Genomic DNA, 27,315 nt, shown 5'->3' with positions numbered 1-27,315 from the left:
GAGACGCGAGGTGTGGCTTTGCCGGCCCCGCCGCAATGAGGCGGCGGCCCGCTGGGTGGCGCCGATTTCCCGGGGAGGTCCTCTCTGGGCCCCCGGCGGAGGTGGGGTAGAGGCGGGCAAGAGCCGAGGCCAGGGAGCCCTCTGCGTCAGCGGCTGTTCCCTGCGCCGCTCCAGTACCAGCCGGGACTCACCCGTAGCTCCATGCTTGTGCCCGGCTCGACTCATCCATCCTCGGAGAATAGTCAGGTACGTGCCACCTGTCGGAGACTGGGGAGGTGGGGTACGGAGGGCAGTGCCGTCTGAGGCTCCGAAAGTGAGGTGTCAACGACCGCCTGGGCAAAATGGGCACTGGAAATGTAGGGCAAGTGCCAGCTGCGCTGAGGATCTCCAGCTGTGGGTGCAATTGTGTGTGTGAGCCGACAGCTCAGGGTGCCAGGGAAAGCCATCTGTGTGCTGATCAGTGTGTTCTAAGGAAACGCTGCTTGGGCAGGACCGTATCTCCGAGCCCTGTGTGGGATGTGGCGGAGAGTGATGCCTGGACCCTGACAACCCCCTCCCCACGTGTGCGTGACAGCTTTCTTACTCCCTCCTCTCAGAGCTCCTGGGGGCTTGTCTCTGGTCTGTTTGCCAAAGAGGGTAGGGGTGGGGGGGAGGGTAGTAGTTAAGTGGAAGTGGGGTAGATTTTCCACCAATCCCAAACCAGAAAGAGGCATCTTTGAAATTCTCACCAATCCCAAACCAGAATCAGGCACGCAATGCTCCAAGGCAAGTAACTTATACTCAAAAGCCTAAGGAATTCCTGGCCAACCCATTCTGGCTGTCCTCTGAGAAGGAGCATCTACCTCCTGACCTACCCGCTCTTAGAATGGGACTGAGCTGGAGATCCTGCCCATGCTCATCTCCCCAGGCACAGGCAGGAGAAGGTCCCCAGAGTCCGACATGTACAGTGGAGGAAAGGAGAGCTGGTTGGGCTGGGGTTGGAGCAGCCACCATTCCTTTGATGCTGTAGATGATGCCAGACTAGAGTCGGAATGAGGACTGGAATGAGGGCTGGGGACGAGGGCGTCCTCTGAAGTGCATCGTCAGGACCTGAGCTGAGTCAGTAGTCTCTGCTGAGACAGGGTGGAGGCACCATCCCGGGTACTCCCAGTCCCCAGGGAGAGCCATCGAGAAACAGGAGAAACAGACTGGGAGCTGACAAGAGCACCAAGGTCCGAGAGATTAAGAATCCTGCACCTTCCTCCTGTGACCCTGCCCAGCCAGCCCAGCTCTGTAGGCTCGGGATCCTGAACACTCCTCCAGGTAGAGTGGAACCACTCCAGAGCAGCCAGGCTTGCTCCTGGTAGCCTGGGGGAAAAGCTACACTTGCTATATTTTTCTAGGTAGGGAAGGAAAGAGCCCAAGTGGCCCTGGCCTTTCTCTGATGGGTGGACAGCACATCTGGGAATAGGGCACGCCTCATTTGCCTTGCCAGCTATGGGACACAGATCAGCTCAGAAAACCGTGGCAGTTTTCTGACATGAGAACGGAGCACTCCCATGGGGTGGCCTGGAGGAACCTTTTCTCCCTAGCAAGGTTCACCCAACAAATGCTACCACTCTTTATAAGTGGAAGTATTCGATATAGTAGTGATGATCATTTATTAAACTCTTACTATGTGCCAGGAAATTAACAAGCATTATTTAATCCTTACCTCCATGAGGTATATCATTATTATTACTCCTGTTTTAAGGCTAAGGTTTGGACCGCTTAAATGACTGCTTAAATGTCTCCGAGGCAGTAAAAGGGAAAGACTTGGAATACAAGTCCAAGCCTAGAAGTCCATTATAAAAGAGTTTGAACCGGAAGCCCAAGAGAGGTCCCTTCTGCCTCTCCCTGCCTCTGTGTCCTTGAGCAAGCTGCTGTCTGCCTCCAGGTCCCCTCCATCTCAAAGCCAAAGGAAGTGGACTGGGGCTTCTTCCTCTTCTCTAGTTCTGTGACTGACACCTCCTTCTCCATATTTTTGCCTAATTCCACCCCCATCCCTCTACCGTCTTTCCAGTTCTGCTTCCCCTTGAATCCCCCTTCTGTTCCATTTCAAAATGCTCCCTGCAAACAGTCTCCTAGGATCTCCTTGCCTGGCACCCACCTCGAGAGGGAGGGCCTGCCACTGCCCCTTTAATTCTCCCTGGGCTCAGAATGCCAGCGAGTGGAGCTAGCCATCTCCATGAGGTCAGATAAGATACTATATATATCGAGTCAGTAACCTGAGCCCCGGATTACCCGGCCCAAGTCAGACTCCTGCTTCTGGGCTCGCCACTGCGCTCCCTGCCCTGCTGGGGAAGGAGAAGCCCCCCAGATCCTGCCCAGTGTCCCCGGACACAGGTCAGTAACTGCCCCTTTGGTATCCGAACTTCACAGGGCCGTTGTCCAGAGGGCCCTGGATTGACTGTCTGAGGGATCCCTGTCTGTTTGGGGGAGCATGTGAGAGGCCACCCCACCAGGCCTGGGAGGTGCTATGGGCAAGACCAAGGGGCAGGACCAAGGGCTGGGAGGCCAGGAGGAGGAAGCTGAAGCCCTGGAGAGGGAAGGAGCCTGGGGCTCTCCCCTGGGGTGGGGGTTCCAGGAGAGTGCCTAGGATAGTCATGGCTGGAAAACAGAATTTAAGGATTCCAATACTGCCTGGGGGCCCCATATCTTTGCCTGTTCTTGGAGGTATAGAGATACCCACCCCCTCCCAACCCAAATGAAGGAGAACCCTGAAGAGACACTGCCTTAAGCCCACCCACCTCTTCTCCTCCAGGCAGAATTCTGGCTTTAATCTCCAGTCTCTATCTTACCTCTTCTGCCCCCTCCCAGCCCTTGAGTAACTGTTGGGATCTAGAGAAACTGAGAGGGACCCAATCCCCTTGATGACCCCCGGCCAAGGGGTATCAGGCACTAAACTGGTGGGTCAGAGCCGCTAGAGGCAGGCTGAGGCTCCCGGGCATCTGAGAGCAATAAACAGAACTCCTGAACTATGAGAGCACAAATATCCCCCACCCCAACCTCCCCTTCCACCTACATCTTCCACTCCTGCCAGGACATCCCTCGACCCAGGGGATGACGCTTGAGTCTAGGCAGTGTCCCAGCAGCCGGGCTTGTGGGTGGGAAAGTGTGGATGGAGACAGGGCCCCTCTGTCCGCCCGCTCTACCCTTCAAGGTCAGCCGCCTCAGTCACTGTCTCATTCCGATGGTGTCAGCAAGCAGCTTTGGGAAGCTCTGAGGTCACCACTGTGACGGTTCCCAACCACCTGTGGGACTGGCTGGGATTCCCTACTCACCTGCCCCAGACACAGATAGGAGGAAAGGGACTGAACCCCGCTGAGGCATATGTCTGAAGCCCAGCTAGGGGCTTTCTATCCAGGCAGTGGCAAGCTGGCGTGCCTTCACCCCAGACAGGACAGCGGATCTGGGCAGAGAGGGGCCGTGAAGGCTACTGGGACGTTGGGCATCACCCATCCCATACCCTGGGGGCCAAGAGTGCCTGGCATTCCTGGGGAGCAAGTCCCTCCCCTGGTTGGGCAGGTTAGGGAGCCCTTCACGTGAACAGCAGGAAATGACAGTGGCTGACGTAATGGGATGGTGGCCCCAGGAAGATAGGATTCATATTAAGCCCTGACTCACCTAGTCTGTGTACCCTGGGGAGTGGGCCAAGCTGCCGCAAGGGTAGGAGGTGGGGGACATGCAGGAGCTTGGCATCACGGGTGAAATGGAGGCCTCCTGGACCATCTCTCGGCAGATCAGCATTGTTCCAGGGCTCAGGTTGCGCCTGGCTTCGCTTTCATTTGCCTGCAGTGGAAACTCGAAGGGCAGCTTCTTTGGGAGTCTGTACCTGCCATGCTGTTTTGCCTAGACAGTGGACACCTGGACCCCCTTACCCCATGCTGCAGGCCCCCCACCCTGTGCCAGCTCAGGGAAAGGCCAGGGAAGAGAGAAGGGGGCAGCGGGTTGGCTTCAAGGTAGGTGTTAGCAGACAGAACCCAGGTAGGTCCCAGGACCAGTGTGACCCCGGAGGATCTACACCACCTCTCCAAACCCTAGTTTCCTCATCTGCACACGGGCATAATAATAGCACCTGTTGCTTAGGGCAGTCATGAGGATTAAGTGAGTGATTAATATGCAGTGTCCCAGAAGTCTTAGTGCTGATTTAAGCTTTAATAACTTCAGAAATATGAATGGTAAATGCTTCACTTGACTTTCACTATTTAAATTTCTTGTCTATTTGAATGAAAGTATTTTGAATTTCAATTTAATGTTTAAAAAAATTAAAACTTCAAATGATGTTTGTAAGCCAGGGGCATTGGGAAGGCTGTCTCAGTGTTGGACTTTGGGCTGCTGAAAAATGACAAGCTGCCTAAGAAGTACCCAGTGGGATGCCTGGTCCAGGGGTGCTCTGTACCTGCTGGCAGGGCGATGGCCAACTGGTTCCCTTCTCCTTTCAGGAGGAGGAGTGCCTCCACACCTCCCAAGAAGGGGAAACTGAGTAAAGCGGAGAGGGAAGCAAGGGAAGCCTGGCAGAACAGGAAAGAGCCAAGGGCCCTGGTGAGCCTGCATGGACAAGGAGGCTGGCAGGAAGGCTGCCCCACTGTCCGAGGTAGTGGGCACCTGGGGAGGTGCTGCCTGGAACCGCATGCCTGTACTTGCCAGCTCTGGGTAAACAGTGAAAGGAGTTGGGCAGCAGGGGCCCCACGCTGGGCAGGGAGGGGCACGGGGGATCACAGCCAATCGGCTGGCCTCCCACTGTCCCATGAAAGGGCCATTCAGTTCAGGCCGTTCCTTTGGCAACGAGGAGACTCGCGGCCATGTGAGTGCCCGTCCTGTCCCTGTCTTGTGCAGCAGAGCTATAGCCAGGGCCCCGGCCAGCTCTCCCGCCCAGGGTGCCTCCTGCAGCCTCCAGGGACAGCCACACCAGGTAACTGGAGGGGCACCAACCCAAGCTGTCTGCTCACCTGCAAGGTGCTGGCACTGTCCTCAAAAGCGAAACTAGGGGTTGGGGGAGGAGACAGGCATGCTCCAGGCCTCAACCGCCGTGGGGACCCTCTCCCCAGACAGAGGAACTCTCTGCCAGATGCCAGCACTGACAAGACAGCTTCCAGGGAGCTGTTAGTGGTGGGGAGGCCTGTCAGCTGTCTGACAGATTGAAGCAGACAGGAAAGCAGGGTTTAGGAGCCCTCTGGCGAGTGGTGCAGCTCCACTCCCGACCCTGATCCTGCCCAGGGCAACCTGTGGGCCATCCCAGGGTCGTCTGTCCCTGTCCGCTGTACCTGTTTGGCCCCAGCACTTCTGCGTCAGCAGGGCCAGGAGAGGTCACAAGCTTGGGGCGCTGCCTGCAGAATACCAATTCCCCCGAGCTCGAGGGGAGGGGGAGGGGTAGAGAGACCCGTGGGGAGGAGGCAGGAGTTCAGGCCCTTGTGGGGGTGGGGGGCATATCTGATTGGCTGCTCAGTGTCCCAGAGCCCAGCTCCTGAGACCTGGAGTCTGTGACTTTGAATTATTGATAGAACTCTCCAAAGTGAAATAGAGCAGGACTGGTCCCACGCCCCCGCCCCGAGCCTCTGCCCGTCTCCGCCCTGGCCTCCTCAGCCATCACCTCTTCCTCACCTGGACCCCAGGAAGCTAAGCAGATGGGAGGGAAGCTTGTGGTTCCCCAGCCCTACACCAGGTCCTCCTCCCATTCTCTTTTCCTAGAAAGGGGTAAAAGTTGTGCTGGCTGTGGGAACATGGCTGGTTGAGGGAGCCCCCAGCCAGGCCAGGAGGGAATAAGGGTGGATGGTAATTTATAGGCCAGGCCTTTCTGATATCCGCCAGGACTGAAAATGGCTGGAGGTCTCTGGCAGAGCCTGGAAGTTCTGTCCTGGGGCCTATATGAAAAGTGCCACCTGCTCACCTTGTACCTCTGCAACCTATCCCATACCTTACATGGACTGAGTATCTAGAGTTCTCTGCCAGGCACTCAGCACTTGGGGCTTGGCACCAGGTCCCCTCTGCCCTAATGAGCTGGGCTACGGCCTAGGGCAGGCTGTAGGCTGCTGGAGCCACTGACTGCCAAACAGCTAGATTCTGCCCATGACCCACTCATCTCACTAGGAGCTGCGGGGAGAACCCCAATGCCCGGGGCTGCGGTCAGAGGCCGGCCCGGCCAGGAGACAGTCAGCCCCGACATTATTATAGGCCTACAAAGGGAGGAGCCGGGCTGCCTGGCAGGGCTGGGAGAGGAGATAATAACCACTGTCTTTGTTGAGAGCTTTCACATGTTATTATCTCATTTATTCCTCGCAACAACCGTGTGAGGTAGGAATCATAATGATGATTACTATACTGATTTTGCAGGTGAGGACTCTGGGGCTCAGAGAGATTCAATGACTAGGGCAGAATCACCCAGCTAGTCAGCCACAGGGCAAGACTCCTCTGACAGTCCTGGGTGGCTCTGCACCCCCACCACCCCAGGAGCCCCCAAGAGCCCCTGTTGACCCTCAAGGAAAATAAGATATCTTACCTACTCCTCCTTTGCCCTCCAGCTCCATTAGAGATAAAGCCTGCAGGTTTACGGTGATGGAGGGACTCTGGGGGTCACCACGTGAGCCTAAATTTGACAGGGGTGGTGAGTTGAGGTAAAGTGGGAAGGGCTGGAAACCTGGGAGACACGGACACCAGTCCTCGCTCTGCCATCCTATGGCCCTGGGCAAGTCAGTGGACTTTTCCACTTGTACAACAGAGAACATAAGATGGATGACCCTTCATCGAGTGGACACTCTCATATGCCCCGGGGGTGGGGTGGGGTGGATGTCCTAACCAGTCTAAATTGGCTAGAGCGTGCACTTGGACACAGCTGACTCCAAGTTCCTGAAAAACAGCTTGGGCAAACATCTTACTGTTTAGTCTGAGTAACAGTTGGAGGATGTTGCTACAAGTCCTTTGTAGCAACAATTAAAGCAAGCTTGACAGTGAGGGCCGGTGACAGGTGCAGTGCATATCTAACTGATGATCACCCTTGTTTCAGCAGAGGGGAAGTCTGGGCTAGATTCCCAAATCTGATGTCCCCATGGTGAGACCTGGCTCTAGCTGTTTCACATCGGTCACTTTGGTGTTGTCCTCTATGTAAAGCATGGTCGTGGCTGTCCACTCCCTAGGCCCGCAGGAAGGTTCAATGGGATGACGGATGTGGAAATGTCCTCTTTCACTTGTGGTAAAATATATATGGTGTGAAACTTAAAAAAATTTAAAAAGTCGACCCGTTCGGGCTTTGAAAACTCAATTCAGAGGTTCTGTGTTCCTTCAGCAGATCCACCCAGCTGCAAGGACTGCGGGTGGAGATAGGAGCGCTGCCTGCAGTGCAGGATTTTAGCCTCTAGGGGGCCCCCTTTGCACAAGTCATTATCACCATCAGTTTGCTGTGGGTACTGATGGGGGAAGCCCTGGGAGGCCACAGGGCCCTAACTCCACTTAGAACCGAAGGCTTAGGTCGATGAAGAGGATGGGCTCTACCACATGAGGATCCCCCACCGCAGCAGGTGGCCATGTCCAGGGAAGCACTCTGGGATTGGATCTGGAGGCTGAGGTCAAGCGTTCTCTCAGCCACTCATCACCACCACCACCCACACCTAAGCCCCTTTCCTCCTCTCATGGGCCTCCTGTTCCTCATCAGGGATCTGGCTAAATGATCCTCAGGTCATGCTGTCCAAACAGTGTAAGATTCCCAAAAGATTGCTCCCAAAAAGGGGAGCAGTCTGAACACTTGGAATGTCCAGCAGTTTTTAATCCAGGGGGTGAGGGCGGTGGCATCCCTCATCTCGGGGGTGCCTGCAGAAAGAAGCCAAGGAGAGGAAGCAGATGGGATTTGGGTTGGAATACTATTGGGGGCTTTTTTGTTTTTGTTTATTCAGCTGCACCGGGTGTTAGTTGGGGCACGTGAGATCTAGTCCCCAGACTAGAGATCGAACCCAGGGCCCTTGCATTGGGAGTGTGGAGTCCTAGCCACTGCACCACCAGGGAAGTCCCTGGAATACTATTTGTTGCTTGAAGGGCTGCAGAGGTGGGGCAGTCCCAGCTCTCAGGCTGCGGGCTTTGAGGGGAGTGTCCAGTCCAAGTAGTGCTGAGACTGATTGCCCGTGTGGTTTATGAAAGCCTGCTCAGCTCTGGGGCTCTCCCTGAGGTGTGAATGCCTGGGTGCGTAAAGACTTGCATGCCGGTGCACACACATGCAGAGGTGTGTCCCAGTGGTGGGCCAGTGGCTTTCCTGGAAACAGACAAATGTGGCCCCTGGTTGAGGTCAAGCCACTGGGGGATGGAGAGCAGGCATAGTGGGAGTAACCTGACCCCAGGAACCTTCTGACAACTGCTTTCCTTGTCTTTCAGCCCATGAGGCTCCCAGTCCCAACAGAGTGTCGCTCTGAAGGATGTCCCAGCTCTCCTCCACCCTGAAGCGCTACACAGAATCGGCCCGTTATACAGATGCGCCTTTCACCAAATCAAGCTATGGCACCTACACTCCCTCTTCCTATGGAGCCAACCTGGCTGCCTCCCTCCTGGAGAAGGAGAAGCTTGGTTTCAAGCCCAGCCCCCCTACCAGCTATCTCACCCGTCCCCGTACCTATGGCCCCCCCTCCATCCTGGACTATGACCGAGGCCGCCCTCTGCTGAGACCTGACATCATCGGGGGTGGTAAGCGGGCGGACAGCCAGACTCGGGGCACTGAGCGGCCTTCAGGGAGTGGACTCAGCGGGGGCAGTGGATTCCCTTATGGAGTGACCACCAGCTCCCTCAGCTACCTGCCTGTCAGTGCCCGCGACCAGGGGGTGACCCTGACCCAGAAGAAGTCGAGCAGTCAATCAGACCTGGCCCGGGATTTCTCCAGCCTCCGGACCTCGGATAGCTACCGGCTGGACTCTGGGAACCTGGGCCGCAGCCCCATGCTGGCCCGCACACGCAAGGAGCTGTGTGCCCTGCAGGGCCTGTACCAGGCAGCCAGCCGCTCCGAGTACCTGGCCGACTACCTGGAGAATTATGGTCGCAAGGCCAGCGCACCTCAGGTGCCCACCCCAACCCCTCCCTCACGAGCCCCCGAAGTCCTCAGCCCCACCTACCGACCCAGTGGCCGTTACAGTCTGTGGGACAAGGGCAAGGGCCAGGCCCTTGTGTCCAGCCGCTCCAGCTCCCCAGGGCGAGACACCATGGTGAGTTTGCCCCTTGGGGACCTGATGATGGGCTGGGGAGGAAACCACTGATGAGGAAAGGGCTTCCACCTTGACTGACGATCGCAGGCAGAGGTTTTCCTTTCCAGGCCTCACAGTGGCTGTTCCTATAGCCCAGGTGAGGATAAACCAGGGAAGTCATCTCAGCACACCTGCTGCCCTCGTGGCTTGATGTCTTTGCTTAGGGGCTCTCCCACTCTCCCCAGGAAATGCACTTCACAACCTGTGCACTCGACGATGGCCCTGCAGTGCTCTTGGAAATGCCCAGCTACCCTCACATACACTGCGACTCTTATCCTCTGCTTTCCCACCCAACATGCCTGGGGCCCCTGCAGGCCCTGCCCCATCCTGGACTGCATGCTGAGACCCCCAGACCACCAGTGTGCCCTGTGGTAAGAGAGGGCCCCCGGCCCTGACTGCATCTCTCCTCCTGCTCAGGCTTTTACCTCTCAGTCCAGAGACATGGCTTAACGTTGGGATGTAAGACATCAGAAGAAGAGGATCTCTCCTCTGATGGACGCAGCCTGACTCCGGACCAGGGGTCTAGACAGGAGTAGTTCTCATGTGTCTTTGGAGAAAATGGTGCAGAACTTCTTGTCTAGGGCTTTAGATGATCCAGTCTCTTTCTACTCCAGTGTGCCTGGGTTCAAATAAGGGAAGAGGCTCTGCTGGAGACTTGAGTGAGGGCTGGCAGGACCCACCCACATCTGATTCCTGACACACCTCTCCTGGGGCACTGACTACAATTCTTCCTTTTATGTAGTCATCAGTTTATCCATTAGGTGGTGAGCTTTCAGAGGATGAGAAAGAAATCAAATCTCCAGATCCCTCACTAAGTACCTAGCTCAGTGTAGAATTCAGCCAACCTGCGTATCACATGGATGGTTGAATGGATAGATGGATGGGGGAGTGAATAGATACATACGGGAATGAATGGATGGATGGGGGAGTGAGTGGGTAGATGGATGGATGGATATGAGTGGGTATTCAGAAGGACAGGCAAGCATATGGACAGAAGAACTGGCTGTTGTCATCTTCATTACTTTATGTGCCCTTCTACTCTTAGGACACGCGTCTTTTAGAAACAGTAGCTGTGCCATAGCAAGAAATGCTGCTCAGGGGACTTGTCCAGAAAAATGGAACAGGGGTACAGGACAGGGGCTGCGCTTTGGGACACAGACCTTGAAGCTTGTCAAAACTAAAGGTCCTGAGAGGACAACTTGATGCCATTGCTTAGAGAGTCTCAGCCTCGCTGGACCCCCTGTGCAGTGCCATGGGAGATGCAAACGCTGGTGCCTCCCAGAACATTCAGACCCTGAGAGGGCAGGGCTGGTCACGCTGGAGGGCTAGAGTGGATGAGGAATGGCAAACCACAGAGCTGGCCTCAGAGAGAGACACGCTCTCGGGGGACATATACTTGGGTTGAAGCATGATTGGCTGGAACAGGTCTGGTGTTGCTCATCTCAGGGGCAATCAGTCAGAAAGTGGCTCTCAATGGAGGGGCCTGGGTGTTAGAGGCCTGTGAGGGGCTCCCTCCCTTTGTTCAGAAGGACTCTTTATGGGGCTCAGTGTTCCTAAAAAGTGGGGTCTGCAGACTGACTACCTCAGAATCATCTGTGCACTGAATTGTCTGTGGGCCCCATCCAGACCCCCTGGAGGCAAACTCTCTAGGGATACAGGGCCTGAGACTCCTGCCCTTTTTCACAAGCTTTTCAGGTAATCTTCAAGCACAATGAGGTGTGAAAACCTCCCCTCCACAGACTAAACTACAAAGCCATTCTCAGCCCCAATCCCCTGAGAGCAGGGCCTCCTCCTTCCCACACAGACAGATCCCAAACCTCCCTGGAGTCTCCAGAGGGGACACCCTGGCCCCAGCCTCCTCCCCCAGGGCCAGCCTGAGGGGAGTTTTGCAAGAGGACCTAGAGGAGTGGGCAGGTTGACCCAAGGCAAGCTCAGCCACTGTAACATCCCTTTTTCCCTGTTCAGAAACAACCCACAACACACGGGAGTAACCAGCAGCCCTACAACTGAGCTAGTGTTCCCACTATGAGCTCTTCCTCGAGAAAAAGGTAGTTTGAGTTTTTCTGTAACAGAAAAACCCGAACAAAGTTCCTGGTCAGCCCAACACTACCAGCTGGGAAAGACCCCTCTTGGGCTCAGTGGTGTAAGACCTTGATTTAATGTCACTCCTCTCCCCTCACCACCCTCACCCTTGCTTCTGGTGCTGATCACATCTTGCTGGGGTGAGAACCACCCTGTTCGTGGGGCCTGGACCACTTCTTTCTAGAACCAGGTCCAGTTTCTCTTCTGACCTCCATCAACGGCTCTCCCATCTCATTCATTCATTTTATGATGTTCCGCTCACTAGCAGCGTAACCTTAGAGAAATGCGTGAACTTCTGAACCTGTTTGCTCTGTAAAACGAGAGCAGTCATAGTTCCACTTCATAGATCGTGGTGTGGAGTCAAAGGTTATGGTGTGAAAGGGCTTGGCACTTAGTAGGTGCTTGATCAATATCCGTCCTCCTTTCTGCCTTCCAGGTGCTGGGGGTGGCGCAGGGCAGGAGAGGTGTGAGCTGTGGTCCCTGCCCTCGGGGAAGCTTGGGGAAATAAGTTCTAAAAATAGTTGCAACAGGAGGACGCCCTAGGTGTTTTTTCAGTGTCATAGGTGATGGTAAGGGAGAGGTCATCCGAGGCTGGGATGAACAGTTTGGCCACTGGAAGAACACTTTGCCTCTGTAACCTTGGATACCTCTCATCTGAACTATTGCCTCACCCATAAAAGGGAATGGTCATGCCTGCCCTGCCCATCTCCCAGGGATGTCATGAAGCTCAAAGCAAATCATGGATGTAGAGGAATCTGCGACCAGTAAAATGCAATGGGAGAGCTGCCTTAAATTCAAGGGGGAAAAGGTGCTGCTGGAAGAGAAGGGGCCTTTGGCAGCTGACTGGAGTGGGGGGAGGGGACGACCACTGGGAGGAACAAAAGCGAGAGAGTGCATCCCAGGGCAGGGCCCCGGGTGGGATCTGACTCCTCTGAGGCAGCCCTGGCCCCGGGCCCTCTGGGCAGCTGACCTGAACTACAGGTCAAAAGAAGCAGGACCAACTGGGGAGTAGAACAGATCTAACCAGACTCAATCCTCCTGTTAATAGTAACAGCCCACATGAACTTGGAATATCACAGACTCAGCTGAGCACAAGTGAAGAACTGGTGGAGGGGAACAAGAATTCTGAACACCTCCCGTCCATGGCTGGCATGCTTAAGCACCAACAACATGCCAGTCCACGGAGTGTGCGCTGTCGGCCTAGGCAGTGAGGGCTGCTCTAGACTCCCCCTTCAGATAGATTGCAGAGGAGTTGTACGTTGGTTCAGAACTGGTTTGTTTTCAAAAAAAAAAAAACCCTGCACTACCCACAGTGGGGGCTTCAAGCCAAGCCAGGTGGGTTGGCCCTGCAAAGAGCCAGGGGTCCAAGCCCCCAACTTGGTCACATTCCCCCTCCACCCCACCTCTCTTGTTCCCCTGGGCCTATGGAAGGACAAGCTGTTCCCATTGAGCCCTGCCAGGACTGCGCTTTAACCCCTACAATCCATGCTAATCCTCAGCTCCACCCACTCCAGCTGCTCTCTCCCCTGAGCCCTGGCAGTTCTGCCTGCCAGCCTCAGCCCTCCGTTCACCCTCCCCGGGGCACCCTCTCCTCTCCCTAAGAAGAGCTGGGAGCTGGCCCAGGGCCCTCCAGAGCACAAGTCACGGGCTGGGCACCTGCTACTCAGATGCAGAGCCCGGCCCAGCCTCTTGCCCTCACACGGCCTCTCCCACACCCTTGCCCTCTGCTCTGGGACCTGTTGCTAGAAGCAGTCGGTCTGGGCACCTGAACTACCTAGATCCTATTTGCCACTGGGGGGGCTGCTGACTCATCTCACAAAGCCTCGGGTTCCAGCTGTTCAGTGACAGGGAGATTATATAAGATAAGGTCATGTGACTTTCGTCTCGGGTGGGACTTTGGACTTGACTGCTGTCAAGCAGTGAGGGGAAAGGGAGGAGTTTTAGTCTGAAGTGGAGGACAGAGGCGACTGTCCTAGGGCTCCTAGTGAGAAGTGTGACCTTTTCGTCTGTCCCCGGCCTTCTCACTGTTTACTCGGCCACGCTGAACTGCATCCCTGCTGTCCTGTTTGTCCAGCTTGGCAGCCTGAGACCCTGGGACTTGTCCTCACCCACACGGCCACCTGGAGGAGGGCAAACCTCCTGAGGGCCCGAAGCTGTGCTCACAGTCTAAGAAGGTCACACAGAGGGGTCCCATGGCAGGACTGATCCTAGCTGCTGAGAAAGAAAGGGCAGTTGGTTTGTAGTCAGAATCAGCAAGACGCCAATGTCTCCAGGCCTTGAAGACCGGCTGTGGGCTGCGACCTGGCTGGTGGCCTTGGAGCTGCCTTACCCAGGCTCATTTTCTCAATCAGTGCCCAGCACCATGCTCCCTGCTTCCTCCTCCACCCCCACTCTGGGATGGATGTCTCTGTGAGTGAGTTCAAGTGGCATGGGGGTGGGCTCAGCACGGCAGGAGTTAATCCAAGCCTAGCAAAATGTTCCCTGCCTGTGGGGGAGCCGCTCCACTGACCATCCTGCTGCAGAAATGAACATCATGTTCAGGGCCCAGAGCTGCGCACGTGGTTCCCTGCGCCCTCTCACCTCAGTGGAGACGTAAAACTGGCGCCTCACACAGAGACATAAATGAGAGAGGGAAGTGTGTGGGCCTCTGGAATCCAGCTGGTCCAGACCAGACTGCCCAGGGGCTCCAAGGAGCACAGAGCTTTAGGCCTCCTGGGGTCTGAGTGATGCAGGAAGGAGGAGCTTCCCAGGGACCTCAGTCCAGCTGGCTGGCTCTCTCTCCCCAAGGGCACTGGAGGGCTGAGAGCCGAACCCCTGACAAGAACCCTGAGCCCCCACCAATTCAATCAGGCCGCCAGTCTGTCCTGTCTTGCATGGGTAATTGCAGGTGTGTGCAGGAGCAGGGTTTAAGCCATGTTTCTAAACCTGGGACTGGGCTGCCCACTAACAGCTGAGAAAGCAAAATATTTGCAGTCTTGTCTTCACACAACTAAATCTGACTTTAATTTTATTTAAATACTCCATCCGTGCCAGGGGAATTTGAGGGGAGAAAATACCGCCAGGGGAGGCAGGCCAAGCACGGGGTCTGAGAAATGGCAGTCGTGGGCTCCAGCAAGGAGTTCTGCTCAGATCAGCTCAATGTGTTTGAGGCAAAACGTCACAGAGCCAGAGCCAGATTCAGATCCCCGAAGACTGTATGCTTTGCCCAAGCCACTTCAGGAAACAGCGCTGAGGAGAAAGGGTCTCACGGGGTCTTGGTTAGTTGAGAAATGACCACAGTTCTTCATGGCCGTGTCCAGCAGCCATCACACCTGCCTGACGAGACTGGACCCCATCTGAATTCTCTCTAACCAGACTTCTCAAAGGGCACCCATGCAAGAGCCTTCCCCAGCTGGGCCTCCCTGCTCCCAGCAATGCCCCTGACCTCCTACATCCCAGGAAAGAGGGAGAGAGCAGGCTGGCAGAATGCCATGATGTCCCCGGGGTAGCTGGCCTACGTCATGGGGAAACAGGTCAAACACTCCAGTGGGTGACCGCCTGACAGCACTTCCTGCAAATCACTTACTCAACACGCAAACCCAGACTTACCCCACCCTCTGAGGCTCAATGGGACTTCCAGCATCGCCTGGTCTGGCCCCCTTTAGTGATGAGCTCAACACCTCTATTAAGCACCCACTAAGAGAACTCACAGTCCTGCCCTTGAGGTATCAGTGTGATGGTACAATCAACACACAAGCTCAGACCATTTACAGAAGTCTTAGAAAAATGTATAAGACAAAGATAAACACACTAAAACAAATTGGTACAGTGGAAACTGAATGCTAGAAGACCAAGAGTATGCAGTAGTGGAATGTTTAGAACTTGGAGTTCATTAGAGAAGACTTTGTGGAAAACATGAGTTTTGAGCAGAATTTACAAGGAGATAATTGACAGAGAACAGGAAGGGCATTCTAGAATCTCCTGGTAGTTGTTACTAGCATGGGTTTTGCTGTAGGACCCATCTGGGTTCAAAGGCCCACACTGCCATGTACCAGCTTTGCAGTCCTGGCAAGTTGTTTGACATCTCAGGGCTTAAGATCCTTCATTTAGAAAATAGAAGTAAGAGTTACTGCGTCACTGTCACTGAGCTGTTATGCAAGTTAACTGGCATAATGTATATAAAGCGCTCAGCGGTGCCTGGCATTTAATAAGTACTTCACTGGTGACAGTTTTGTTAAAGGAGAGAAGGCATGTGCTAAAGCAGGTTGATTGGCAGCGGGGATTAGAGAAGAGTGAGGGTGGTGACCATGGTGCTATCCAGCCTAGGGACCACAGCCTCACAGACAAGTCTACCTAAGGCTTCTGGACTGGCTGGAAGAGTCGGGTGTATCAGGGCAGGGGAGTGATGTGATGAAATGCAAGCCTTGCTGCAGAGTGTGGGACTGGCTCAGAGGGGTGTGGTTAGGAAGAAGGAAGCATGGAGGGAAAGGTGGTTGCATCTTGTCCAGGGCCCAGCTTTGATCCCAGCAAGGACAGTGACTGGAGATCTGCTCTTCTAATGTCACTTACCACCTAGGAGGATGCCCTGAAGCCCCTGCCTCCTGCCCACTCCTCCCACCACCGAGGCGGGAACATGGGGGCGACCGTCTGTGCTCCTCTCTCAACAGCACAAAAGTGCTGTTCTGTGGGAGGCCTGGGGTACAGCCATACATGTGTCCTGGACACATTCCCCAAGTGGCTGTGGTTGTGTGTGCAGTGCGCGTGTACATGTGGGGATGCACAGGCCAAGAGGAACAGAAGGAGGCCACAGATGAGTAACAGCACACACTGCTGCCTCTCAGAGTATTTTTAAATGCTAAAAATACTGGCTAAAAATAGCCGTCAAGCTCCAAACAAGATACTTTCTCCAGGCAGATTCTATGTGGGTCCCTGATAGGTGAGACGGATGGAGCAGCGGGAATAAAACCCAATGCTCTGATCCCTGAGCATTGCTGCCCTTGGGATCAGAGAAGGACACTCCCCCCAACACACCAACGGAGCACCAGTTTCCCCACATGCAGGGACTTTCTTCCCACCTCCCAAAAACAAATCAAAATCTGAGATTCTCAGGGAGATGGAGTTGGGTAATTGGGTAGATGAGGCCAGAAAAAGGTTTCTTCCTGGGGCCAAAAGGGACACTGACCTGTTGTCATCATGTAAAAAATCTAGGCATTTCCTTTCTTGATAGTGGGCCACACTAGGACTGGAGGGAGGAGGGGAGTTCGTCCGGAAGCCGTGGAAATCTACCTTTGGGTCCTCTTACCCTCACGGACTGGCTGGATATTGGGCTCCAAGAAGGCCTGAGTCGTCCCCTCCCACCCACACGCCCAGAATGTTGTGCAAAAGTTTGTGCGTGGGTGCATTTTTTTCCGAAAAAAAATGAGTACAGGGCTTTCATCGGGTTCTCAAAATGATCTGCAGCCCTCCAAAAGTTAGGAATCTTTCGCTGCCTTCGGGGAAGCTCACCAGCTGACACACGGCCTTGGAGACGCGTCCTCTTTGGGACTCAAAGGCAGTTTCTCCGGAGTCCCAACCCCGAGGTGGTTCCCGGGCTCCGCAGGTCTCGGTCGCGGGCTGGCCCGCCTGGTCCCGGGGGGCTGGGGGCAGCCGGGCCGGGGGTGGAATCGCGGGGGCGCGGCCTCACTCCGGTCCGCGGGCCGGGGGCGGGGGCGGGGCCTGTGCCTGGCCCCGCCCCGGTGATGACGTCGCGCGGCCCGAGGCGCCGGCGGAGCCCCCAGTCTGCCGGAGCGCGAGAACCGGCGCCGGGGAGGTTGGCGGCTCGTGCCGGGGAGGTTGAGGTGCCGGAGCGCGCGGTCGGCCCGCCGGAGCGGTTACCGCCGGGCGCCGCGGACGGCGTGCTGCGGCGGCCTCGGCGGTCTGGGCGTCCGGGCCGCGGGACCTCGCGGTACTCCCCCGCGCCCTATTGGCCAACGTTAGGCGAGGGGCCGAGCCCGCCGCCCGCCCCCCAGCATGCGCACCTCGTACACCGTGACCCTGCCCGAGGAGCCCCCCGCCGCCCCCTTTCCCGCCCTCGCCAAGGAGCTGCGGCCGCGCTCCGCTCTCTCCCCTTCCCTGCTGCTCTCCACCTTCGTGGGGCTCCTGCTCAACAAAGCCAAGGTACGCGGGGCCCTCTTCCGGACCTTCACGCCGAGGGCTGGGGTTCTGCCTCCCTCCCGGGGTGCCCCCTCCCGCCCCCTGCCGCCGCGCGCCCGCCCGGCCGGGGCACAGATTCTTCCCAGCCCCCTCCCGTCCTTTCCCAGGGTCCCCCGACAAGGAATGCCCCCTCCCCAGGTGATCTCACGCTTACTCGCGCCCCCTCCCCCTTGCTGAGGTCCCTGCTCCCCCACCCCGAGTCCCCCGAGCCCCCTGCCCCTCCCTCTCCTGGACCCCAGCACCAGGTGGCTCCTGGGCTCGTAATTCCTGGCACCTATCAGGACAGGTGCAGAAAAGCGTAACCTTGACTAGTTCTCGGGGTGTGAGGGAACGGGCACCTCGCTGGACTCTGCGGGCGTGACTCCTCCAAAGCCAAAAGCCAGCAAGAAAGGCTGGTGGGAAAGGGACCGCCTCCCCGTCACTCATCGCAAAAACGCCCTCTCCCAGAGGGTGGGCAACAGGGGTCCTTTGACCCCGTGAAGGGCAAAGGAGTTGCAGACAGGGAAAGAGAACAACGTCCCTTCCCCTCCCCTCCCCAGTTCAGTTCGGAGGGCACTGGATCCCTTCAGTGATGTAGCCGCCCCAGAGTGATGCTGGGGCTAAAAGCTGGGCACTGCCCCCTCGGGGAAGGGAGAAGGGGCCAGAGCTTGACAGATCTTATGTAACAGCACAAGCTCCTGTGTTGGCAGTGCATGCACTGCCCCGTGCCAGGGCCACACCAGGCTCCTTGGCTGCAGCCAGGACTCATGGCTGACCCTCATGGCACAGGTGAAGTAAGCCGGAAAAGCCCTTTCTTGGGGTCTCAAGGGTGAAGACACAAACCTGCATCAGTCTTTCTTCTGTGGCCCGTGTTCCCAGATGTGTTTCCTCCATGTTCACATAGCAGCGGGGCTCTTGCTCCTTCAGTGGGCGGTGAATGCTGTCTGTTTACTAGCAATGGAGGTGGCACCTGCCTTCTAGAACAGTGGCTGCTCCTGAGTCGAATTAGGTCTTCTGATGGCTAATTTTAAGGAAGTTTTTACCCCGAACTTTTCTCAGCTCTTTGCACTTGAGCTCCAGAAGCCCAGCTGGAGTCATTTCCTTCTCCTGCTGAGAGGCTGGTGTGCAGGGTCTCTCCCAGCTTCTCCAGTTTGGGCCTCTCCCTGTCAGCCCTGAGGTAGGATTGTTTTCCCCGTAAGAAAGGTCACTCCTGGGACATTTTGTTCCCCTCTGGAATGGAAACTGCTGACTTTCCCTGGAGCTCCTGATTTCCTATTCATGGCAGAAGAATATCTGGCTGGGCAGAGAACAGCCCTGCTCTCCCCTCCACTCCCACTCCCTGACTCCTGATACCCATCCGCCTTCTACACAGAGTGCTTGGAAATTGGCAGGCACTTTCAAGCTCAAGAAATTTTAGACAAAGGCACAGCCCCCACCCCCAGAATTAAGAGGGTCCTGGCGAAGAAGCCTTAAAGGAGCCTCCCGCATCTCTCCACCAGCCAGGCCAGACATAGGGTTAGATTCTTAAGGATAGTAACCCCGATCGTGACCTGTTCTTCCTGACCTGCCCTCCGCTGGTTCAGAGAGAGAAGTGTCAACACCACAGGAATGCTTCAGTAGAAAGACGCCTCCAGCCTCCCATTGCCGCACTCCCACCGGTGCTGCTTTACTGCTATCTCAGTCGAGGGCCCACTTTGGTGGACAGTGACAGCCACCAGCGGTAGAATGCTTTGCTTCTGTGGCCTGTTTACACAGATGTTGCCTGAGGCATGAGGGGCAGGTGGGGGAGGGGTGCAGGGTAGAACTGATACGCTGGAAAGAGGTTCGAGTGGGTATTCTAGGGGAGGAAGAGCAGGTATGTAGGTGTGGGCAGGCTTTAATGTTTAGTTCCAAATGAGCAACACAGACTTCAGTGTTTCTGTTGAGCCCCAGGTCTGCTTCAAAAGGCTGATAAGGTCTTTGTCCAGGGAATTATCTCTGTTGTGGCCCACTGACTGGAACATCAGGGTTTAGATTGTCATAAAGGTAAGATTTAAATGTCGTGTTTGGGACCCTACATGGCTGATCTTCAGTGATGCTTGTACCCCACCTGCTGCCAATAGTCTTTTCTTTCTAGCTGCAGGCGAACAGCAGGTCTGCCTGCTGGTTTAGGTATTTCCCTCCCTACCTGTGAGTGTTAGACCTGATAACTGGCAAGGAGGGATCGTCTTACTTGTGGGGGATCAGCAGGGCAATTCCTGAGAAAAGCCCTCCTTCAGCCTGCCTCTCCCCACCCCACCCCCTAATGCTGACAACCTCATGGGCTTTGAGCTGCTGACAGCACACGGCATGAGTAATTTTAGCTGAGTTATTTCAGGCTCCTGTTCTGATCAGGGTTGAGCTGGCCCCACGCATGCCCCAGCCAGTGTTGCTCCAGAGTTGCCTGCTCCCGGGTCCCCTCCCCAAGAAAGAGGGTAGCAGGCTCATCTGTATGGTGATGCTTTAACCCTCTGAGCCAAAAGGTTATCTGACTTCTTGGAGGTTGGACCAGGATTAGCCAAGAGACTGGACAAACAATGCTCAGGGTCCTGTTCACTCTCCCACCCCCTCACCAGCCTCCACAAGAAGTACAGGAGCAAGAGTAGCACCTTCAGCCAGGTGCTGACCTCTGCTTGACCGCAAGCTGCCATCAGAAGGATTCCCAGCCAGCAGCCGATCAGGATGTTGAAACCTGAACCAGGCAGGGAGGATTCTCCCAGGCTCTAAACAGCCCTCAGGAGCTGAGCTCAGCTGGAAGGAATTCCACCTGTCTCTGGCAGTTCAGAATGGCAGGCCGACTGGAGTTTTTCCCCAGCTGAAGATCTAAACTCAGTTTAGATGTTTTGTCATTGAACTTTTCAAGACCTCCATGAAGTGTTCATTATGACAGCTACTTTAGATATCAGACATCTCAGAGTACAAATGTAGGTCATTTGAGAGAGTGCCTGGATTTGGGACCTGAAATTTGTCAGAATCAGGTATATGAAGTCTCTGGCTTCTAATCTCCAGTCTCCAATATGGCAGAGAATGAAAAGTATTAACATAAAAGATGGGGGTGGTAATTAATATCAATTAAAGAAAGCAAAACCACATAAGTCAGGAAAAGAAAGCAAAATCTTGAAGAATGTTTTTGTCCTGTGTTGAAAATGACAGGCATTCCATACCCTGCTTTCCTACAATGTAATTAGATTAAAGTTGAAGAGAGGATCATGTGTGTGGCCTGAAGCTAGTGGCTACAACTAGCAGAAAGTTGCAGAGAGAACCTAACATAGGCCAGGCCTCTTCCTTCAACCTGAATATGCCTCATGTTCTTTGCTTATAGAATTCTAAGAGCACCCAGGGTCTGGCTGGTCTTCGAAACCTTGGGAACACGGTGAGTTCTCCCCAGCCCATTTCTTTCCCGAGATGGGACTCAGTCTCATCTCAACTGGGACTGTCTAACCAGATGATCCTGGCTGCAGCTAACTCCCTACCCCCTAGGCCAGTTGGTACCTGCCCTTCCTGGCTGATGTTTTACAGAGTTGCTGAGCTCTGTCTCACCCCCACCCCAGTAGGAAACACTGCTAAAGGGGAGTCACCCTTTTAACTGATACCTTAGTCACTTTTCTGGATCCTTTTCCCCCAGGACATCCATCACTTCCCACCCACTGTCCAGCTGCCCAACACTCTTTTGTACATCTCTGTAATAAATAACTAGTTACTTCACCCATGCCAGCAGTGGGTATTTGCCTCACTTCCACACTGTGACTTACGGAAAGAGGAACTTGAGGCTATGGGAGGCTTGAGGCTCATTTGTAGGCCAGGAGTACCAGAGGGCTCTGAGTGTTAGGTAACTAGACATGCCAGCCAGGGGTCTTTGTTCCGCTGCTGACATCCAGTGGTCTCCTGCAGTGCTTCATGAACTCCATTCTACAGTGCCTGAGCAACACGCGGGAGCTGAGAGACTACTGCCTGCAGCGGCTCTACCTGCGGGACCTCAGCCACAGCAGCCGCGCACACACGGCCCTCATGGAAGGTGAGGGCTGGCCCTGGGCGCTCTTCCACGCTACTGTAGGAGTTGAGGGTGACATGCTTCTCTTCCATTTCTCTTCCTCTGGCTTCTTTTGGGACTCTACAGAATGAGAAAATGGCTCAGCTATCCTCCACGCCCCCCTCTACCCTTTTCTTCTTCCTATAGAGTTTGCAAAACTAATCCAGACCATATGGACCTCATCCCCCAATGACGTGGTGAGCCCCTCTGAGTTCAAAACCCAGATCCAGAGATACGCACCGCGCTTCGTCGGCTATAAGTAAGGGCCTTGGGGACGTGTCCCTCCCCAGAGTGGATGGCAGCAGTAGCAGATTTGTGGGACCAGAAGTGTTGCTTAACTCCCTTGTCTTCACATTCAGTCAGCAGGATGCTCAGGAGTTTCTTCGCTTCCTTCTGGACGGGCTGCACAATGAGGTGAACCGGGTCACAGCAAGGCCCAAGTCTAGCCCTGAAAACCTCGACCATCTGCCGTAAGTAGGAGGAGAGGGCTGGGGCCCGAACTATGGGAACTTCTTTGGGGTAATGATTTCAGAAGAATTGTGGATACCAAGGATGTAGATGGCTAGGCCTTTACACTTACCATGGTTTGAGCTCTGACCCAGTTGTCTTCCTTTCTCTGGGTCCTAGCGATGATGAGAAAGGGCGCCAGATGTGGAGAAAGTATCTAGAACGGGAAGACAGTCGGATCGGGGGTAAGTGCAGGCAGGGGGACCGGGGGTGGGTTGCCTGCCTTCCCTGTTAACTGCTTGGCCTGAGCAGAGCACGAGAAGCCCATTCTCCCAGGACCCCTCCTGCTTCCCAGTGCCCAGCCCCCAGAGGACTGAGGTGGGAGCAGTAAGAAAGGACACGTGGCCTTTAAGCATCGTGTGTCCGTCTCTTCCCCAGATCTCTTTGTTGGGCAGCTGAAGAGCTCCCTGACGTGCACTGATTGTGGCTACTGTTCTACGGTCTTTGATCCCTTCTGGGACCTCTCTCTGCCCATTGCTAAGGTAGACACCCCTGTCGCCCCAGTTTTAAAACTCTTGCTCTTACCCTTTCACTTCATTGACCTCTGATCCCTCACTTCTCTCTCCCAGAGAGGTTATCCTGAGGTGACGTTAATGGACTGCATGAGGCTCTTCACCAAAGAGGACGTGCTTGATGGCGATGAAAAGCCGGTACATCACCCTCTGTGGCAGTTAGGGCATGTCTCCCGGAGTCCTCTTGGGGCCGGCCCAGCCTAGGAATTGCTGCATTCGGCCATTGGCCTCACCCATGAGTCCTTCCCAGCTCTGGCCTGTTATGTTTTTCAGACATGCTGTCGCTGCCGAGCCAGAAAACGGTGTATAAAGAAGTTCTCCATCCAGAGGTTCCCAAAGATCTTGGTGCTCCGTATCCTTCAGATGGTCAGGGCAGGGGCTGACGTTAGAGAGTGACTGAGGACTGGGGGCCAGTTGAGGGCCAGCAGGGTAGGACGGGAAAACTCGTTGGGCTCTCCCCGCCTCTGCTTCCTGAGAAGTGCAGTCGCCCTCAGGGGCTCTGCCTCCTGTTCTGCCTCTGTCCTTGACTCACACCAACACCAGATCTGAAGCGGTTCTCAGAATCCAGGATACGAACCAGCAAGCTCACAACATTTGTGAATTTCCCACTAAGAGACCTGGACTTGAGGGAATTTGCCTCAGAAAACACCAGTAAGCATTTCTCAGCTGGAAGCACAGAACCAAGGCACGGGTGTCTGAGCTGCAGATGGGACGCCCTGAGGTGGCGGGAAGCTGCTGAGGAGAGAGAGGTGGAAACTGGGAGGAGACGCAGGACTGGGAAGGGCAGAAGGGGTTGGGTGCAAGGGATACCTTGGGGCTTGACACCTCACCCTTCCTCTTCAGACCACGCTGTTTACAACCTGTATGCTGTGTCCAATCACTCCGGAACCACCATGGGCGGCCATTACACAGCCTACTGCCGGAGTCCGGTGACAGGCGAGTGGCACACTTTCAACGACTCCAGGTGAGACGGGCCTCGGGCAGGGCTCCCGACTGTCATACACCCGTCCCTCACCCAGGAGCGGTCAGGGCCAAAAACTGTGGAGCTGCCCATCAGAAGGCTCTCCAGAAGGAGACGGCCTCGGGTGTCCAATAGGGCAGAGACGGGCCCTCGTGCTGCCCGGCTGTGCGTTCCGGGCCCCCAGGCCGCCGAGCTGACCTGCCCTGCTCTCTCCGCAGCGTCTCCCCCATGTCCTCCAGCCAAGCGCGTACCAGCGACGCCTACCTGCTCTTCTACGAGTTGGCCAGTCCGCCCTCCCGCATGTAGCAGCGAGGATCTACATCCCATCCTCCCTTCCCTGTGGTGGCCCCACAAGCTACGTTTTTTTAAAAAGACCAAAAAAGGCAAAAAAAGTCCTGACAAATAAGAGGAAAATAAAGGAAAGTGAAGCTGCAGAGCAGGAGTTGCTGCAGCCTGGCCGGAGCCTGGAGCGGGGAGCCCGGTGCCCCCGAGCCCAGCCTGGTAGGGAAGATTGGCAGGACGCAGACCGAGCCAGCACGGTGCCCTCGGCTTCTCATGTCTGCATTTGTAAGCGCGTGGTTCTTTTCCCGTGTGTGATAAACCGCAGCCCTCTGTGGGGAGAAGATCCCTGTCCAGGGGCCCACTGGCCTCGGCCCAGCCCCGGCCTCTCGAGAACACAGTGCCCTCTGGAGCCTGCTGGGAGGATCACCGCCTGGAACGCTGCCGGTCTTTACCTGGACCCCGCTTCACCCTTCCAGGAGCAAGAAAAACACCCATGAGCCAAGAGCCTTCTTAAGGCTGCTAACTCCAGGGGGACAGATGAGGGGACGTCTTTGAAAAAAGCTGTTTTTGATTTTTAAAAGCCCAACTTTTTTTTTTTTTAATTACCGTAACTAAAGTTTTCAAACTGGAGATGCTCTCTCACACCTCTTCACAGCTGGGATGTTGTGCTGGTCATTTTTTTTTTTTTTTTAATTCTTCAAGTACAACTTTTCTAGTGCTCGCCCCCAGTGGTGCTAGGTGGGAGTTGGCCAGGCCCAAGCACAGCCACAGTAGACCTGGGATCTGACAGGTTTTTTTGTTGTTTTTTTTTTAATGTTTTGGATGGAATCTAGTTGCCTCCAAGAATTGTGCCTTATAGTGTTTGGGGACCAGGGGGTAACTGCCCCTCCCTGAAATATCCCTCAGCATCTTCCCTTTTCCCCAGTGCCATGTCCAGAGCTGCCAGGGAGCTTGGGCCCACTCCCACAGCCCCTGGCTTGTTGCGCATTGCAGTGAGGTGAAGAGAGTAAGTAATTCTGATAGTGTATCACATTCTTCCCGCCAGCGTCCTCTAACCCAGCCCTGGTCTACTCCCCAGCTGTTGGAAGGATAGCACGAGCCCCTGACCCTTGAGCTTCTCTCACCTTTAATTTATTCCCCCTTAGCTTGCTCCTTCTCCCCAGCCTCCCTGCCCTGCCCACCTTCTCAGAGCCTCCTGACATAGACCCTTTGGACCGAGTTTCTCAGGGATGCCCACGCCACCCCCAGCTCCCCTTGGCATCAGTCTGCAGTTCAGCCCGGGAGCTGGAGCCTGGGTATCTGGGGACATCTTGCCTCCGTTGTATGGTTCTTGCCCATGGGCTTGATTTTGCTCTGAGTCGTCGGACAAAACTCTGTGTTGTCTCAGAGAGAAAAACTGTTCGGCACCAAGGCCCACGGTTCTGTGCGTGGCGCACCCTGCACACCCACAGCTGGGCCCTGGCTGTGCCCCTTGAGGGCAGAACTCTCCAGTGCTCCCCGGAGGCAGCAGAATAAGATTCCCTGAGTCTACTGGCCTGACACCCTTCTCCAGGGCAGACCTGTGAACCTGAGCCAAAGGGCTGTGTATACACTTGTTTACCGTGTAAGCAAGGGTAGATGAATGTGCGATGTACAGTGGAACCTTGTACAGAATAAATCATAGCTTTGAGAAATAAACTGCTAAGTGATGGAATCTTGATTTGGGAGGGGTCCGAACCCAGGAAGTGCTCCTAGCCTATCAGTGGCCAGATATTTTACTGCTTCAACCAGGTTGTAAAATCCAAGTTCTAGAAAAAGTAAACTACCTACTTTTTAGCTTAAACTTCTCAATTCTGTTTTTATAAAAGCCAGAATAGTACATATTTTGAACATGATATTCCTCATCTGGATTCACTGATATTTTAACTTTTTGCCACATTTGTTTATGTATACACTTTATTCTTTGGGGCAAAACATTTAGGGGGCGAGGCATCCTATTACCACTTCTGAACACCTCAGCGTGTTTCTCCCATGTAACCACAACCCTGGCTTCATACCGAGGAAATCATCTCTAACAGACCTCTCTCTAAATGGTCTGTCTGTTTTTTAACTGCTGGTATGGGCACCCTGGTGGTTCTCTATTGACAACTCGGGTTTCTCTACAGACCCATGACGAGCCAAGACAGGTCTCCAGCAGAAGCTGAATACAGACAGCACTGTTTTCTCTTAGAGCAGAGTGGCCTATGCCTGGGTGTGGAGTGATCAAGGCCTGGTCCTCATGTGAAACATCTCAGCATGCCCCCCTAATACCTGGAAATAGCTGCGTTTACATTAAAAGTGTTCTCTACTGTTTTCAAGACATCACCAGATTGAACTTCTTGAAGGAAGGACCTCCGTGGTGCCCCCAGGGACTTGGTTCGCTTTTTTTCTGTTCAGATTTTCCATTTCTATCACCAGTCTAGAACCTGGGAAACTTAAGTCTCCACCAGTTGAGCTGAGAGTGTCTTAGTGGGATTCCCAGTAACAACTGCCCCCCAGGATCCAGACACAGAAATCAAGGCCTCCCTCCCCTCCCTCTCTGAGGCAGTGGCACCTGCTGTCACACCTCCTGAGCCAAGACAGCGGCAGGTCTGGGCATTTCCCAAGTAGGATCGAAAACAACAGTGACTCAAGGCAGAGATTTCTCCCAAACATGCGCTGGCAGGGGCCTGACCTAGGAAAGGTAATTTCCCCCATACCACAAATGAACAGGATGACCTTCCAAATGGAAACACTAGGCTTAGAGCAAAGTGGATGGCTAAGCCCCTAATCCACGTAAGGTGTTCTGCCTCTTCTGTGACCAGTTTTTCACGAGAGGTAGAAGTCACCTGTGTGTTTTGTTGTCTTCTACTGGGGAACAGACAGACTATAGGTAAGGGCCCCCTCGAGGCAGGGGGCTCAGCCCATCCTTGCTCCCAGCCCTTCCTACTGTACTTAACCTGTGGTGCTTCCTCATCCCCGTGGCAACAGGTCCTAGTGCTGCACAGGTCCCCAGACAGCCTATCGCCATGTTTCCTCACCCGTCAGCTTTGCCTCCTAGCAACTGGGATTGCGGTCCCCATTCTTTGCTGGCATCCCAGCAGGCCTCTCCCTAGAGGAGAAGCTCCCCTTGCTCTTGCTCTTGTGTGACCTTGAGCAAGAACCTCCCTCTTTCTGGGCCTTGGTGTCTCATCTGTGAATTAAGGAGATTGGACTAGAGCTTCTCAAAGGTCTCAACTCAAATGTCCTCACTCTAGGTCATCTTTTCCCTAAATGCAAGTCCTACCTCTGGTTCCCTGATTCCATTTCCTAGAGTCTATCTGTTTTAAAGGAGCCAGTGCTCAGAAAATGTGTCCTGCTTTCCGTTGGGGTCACCTTGTCCACGTTCTCATCTTGCCAGGGAGGACACGAGCTCTAGAGACACCTCAAGTCCACCAACTTGTCGGTGGTAGGGACAGGACGCAACTTGGGGATCTTGACTCCCCACCAGCTCTCTTTCCATCTGAGTGCTCTTCCTTTTGGTCAAATAATTGACAACATTTT

At 54.8% G+C, this 27,315-nt stretch overlaps 1 protein-coding gene across 5 annotated transcripts; it reads left to right on the top strand.

The window, feature by feature from the left end:
* Window positions 1-89: 89 nt before the first annotated feature.
* USP2 (ubiquitin specific peptidase 2) lies at window positions 90-25,496 on the top strand. Of its 5 annotated transcripts, XM_088843013.1 has the most exons (14): window positions 2,067-2,364; window positions 8,377-9,194; window positions 9,419-9,604; window positions 20,806-20,856; window positions 21,375-21,498; window positions 21,661-21,772; window positions 21,873-21,983; window positions 22,141-22,205; window positions 22,399-22,502; window positions 22,590-22,670; window positions 22,806-22,884; window positions 23,076-23,183; window positions 23,376-23,496; window positions 23,712-25,496. In XM_088843013.1, exons 2-14 carry the CDS (start codon window positions 8,418-8,420, stop codon window positions 23,797-23,799), a joined length of 2,007 nt encoding a protein of 668 aa, XP_088699139.1. In that variant the 5' UTR covers window positions 2,067-2,364; window positions 8,377-8,417; the 3' UTR covers window positions 23,800-25,496. The 5 variants fall into 5 exon arrangements, with proteins under 5 accessions (XP_055279188.1, XP_088699139.1, XP_055279187.1 ...); XM_055423213.2 differs by lacking the exons at window positions 2,067-2,364; window positions 9,419-9,604 and adding an exon at window positions 90-246 and having other exon boundaries at window positions 23,712-25,483; XM_055423212.2 differs by lacking the exon at window positions 9,419-9,604 and having other exon boundaries at window positions 2,085-2,364; window positions 23,712-25,473.
* Window positions 25,497-27,315: the final 1,819 nt, after the last annotated feature.

The sequence above is a fragment of the Moschus berezovskii genome, chromosome 14 (assembly GCF_049115385.1).
Source record: "Moschus berezovskii isolate FMDL1 chromosome 14, NW_MosBer_1.0, whole genome shotgun sequence".
In the NCBI taxonomy this organism is placed as follows: Eukaryota; Metazoa; Chordata; class Mammalia; order Artiodactyla; family Moschidae; genus Moschus; species Moschus berezovskii.
This window is presented reverse-complemented; position numbering and strand designations above follow the sequence as displayed.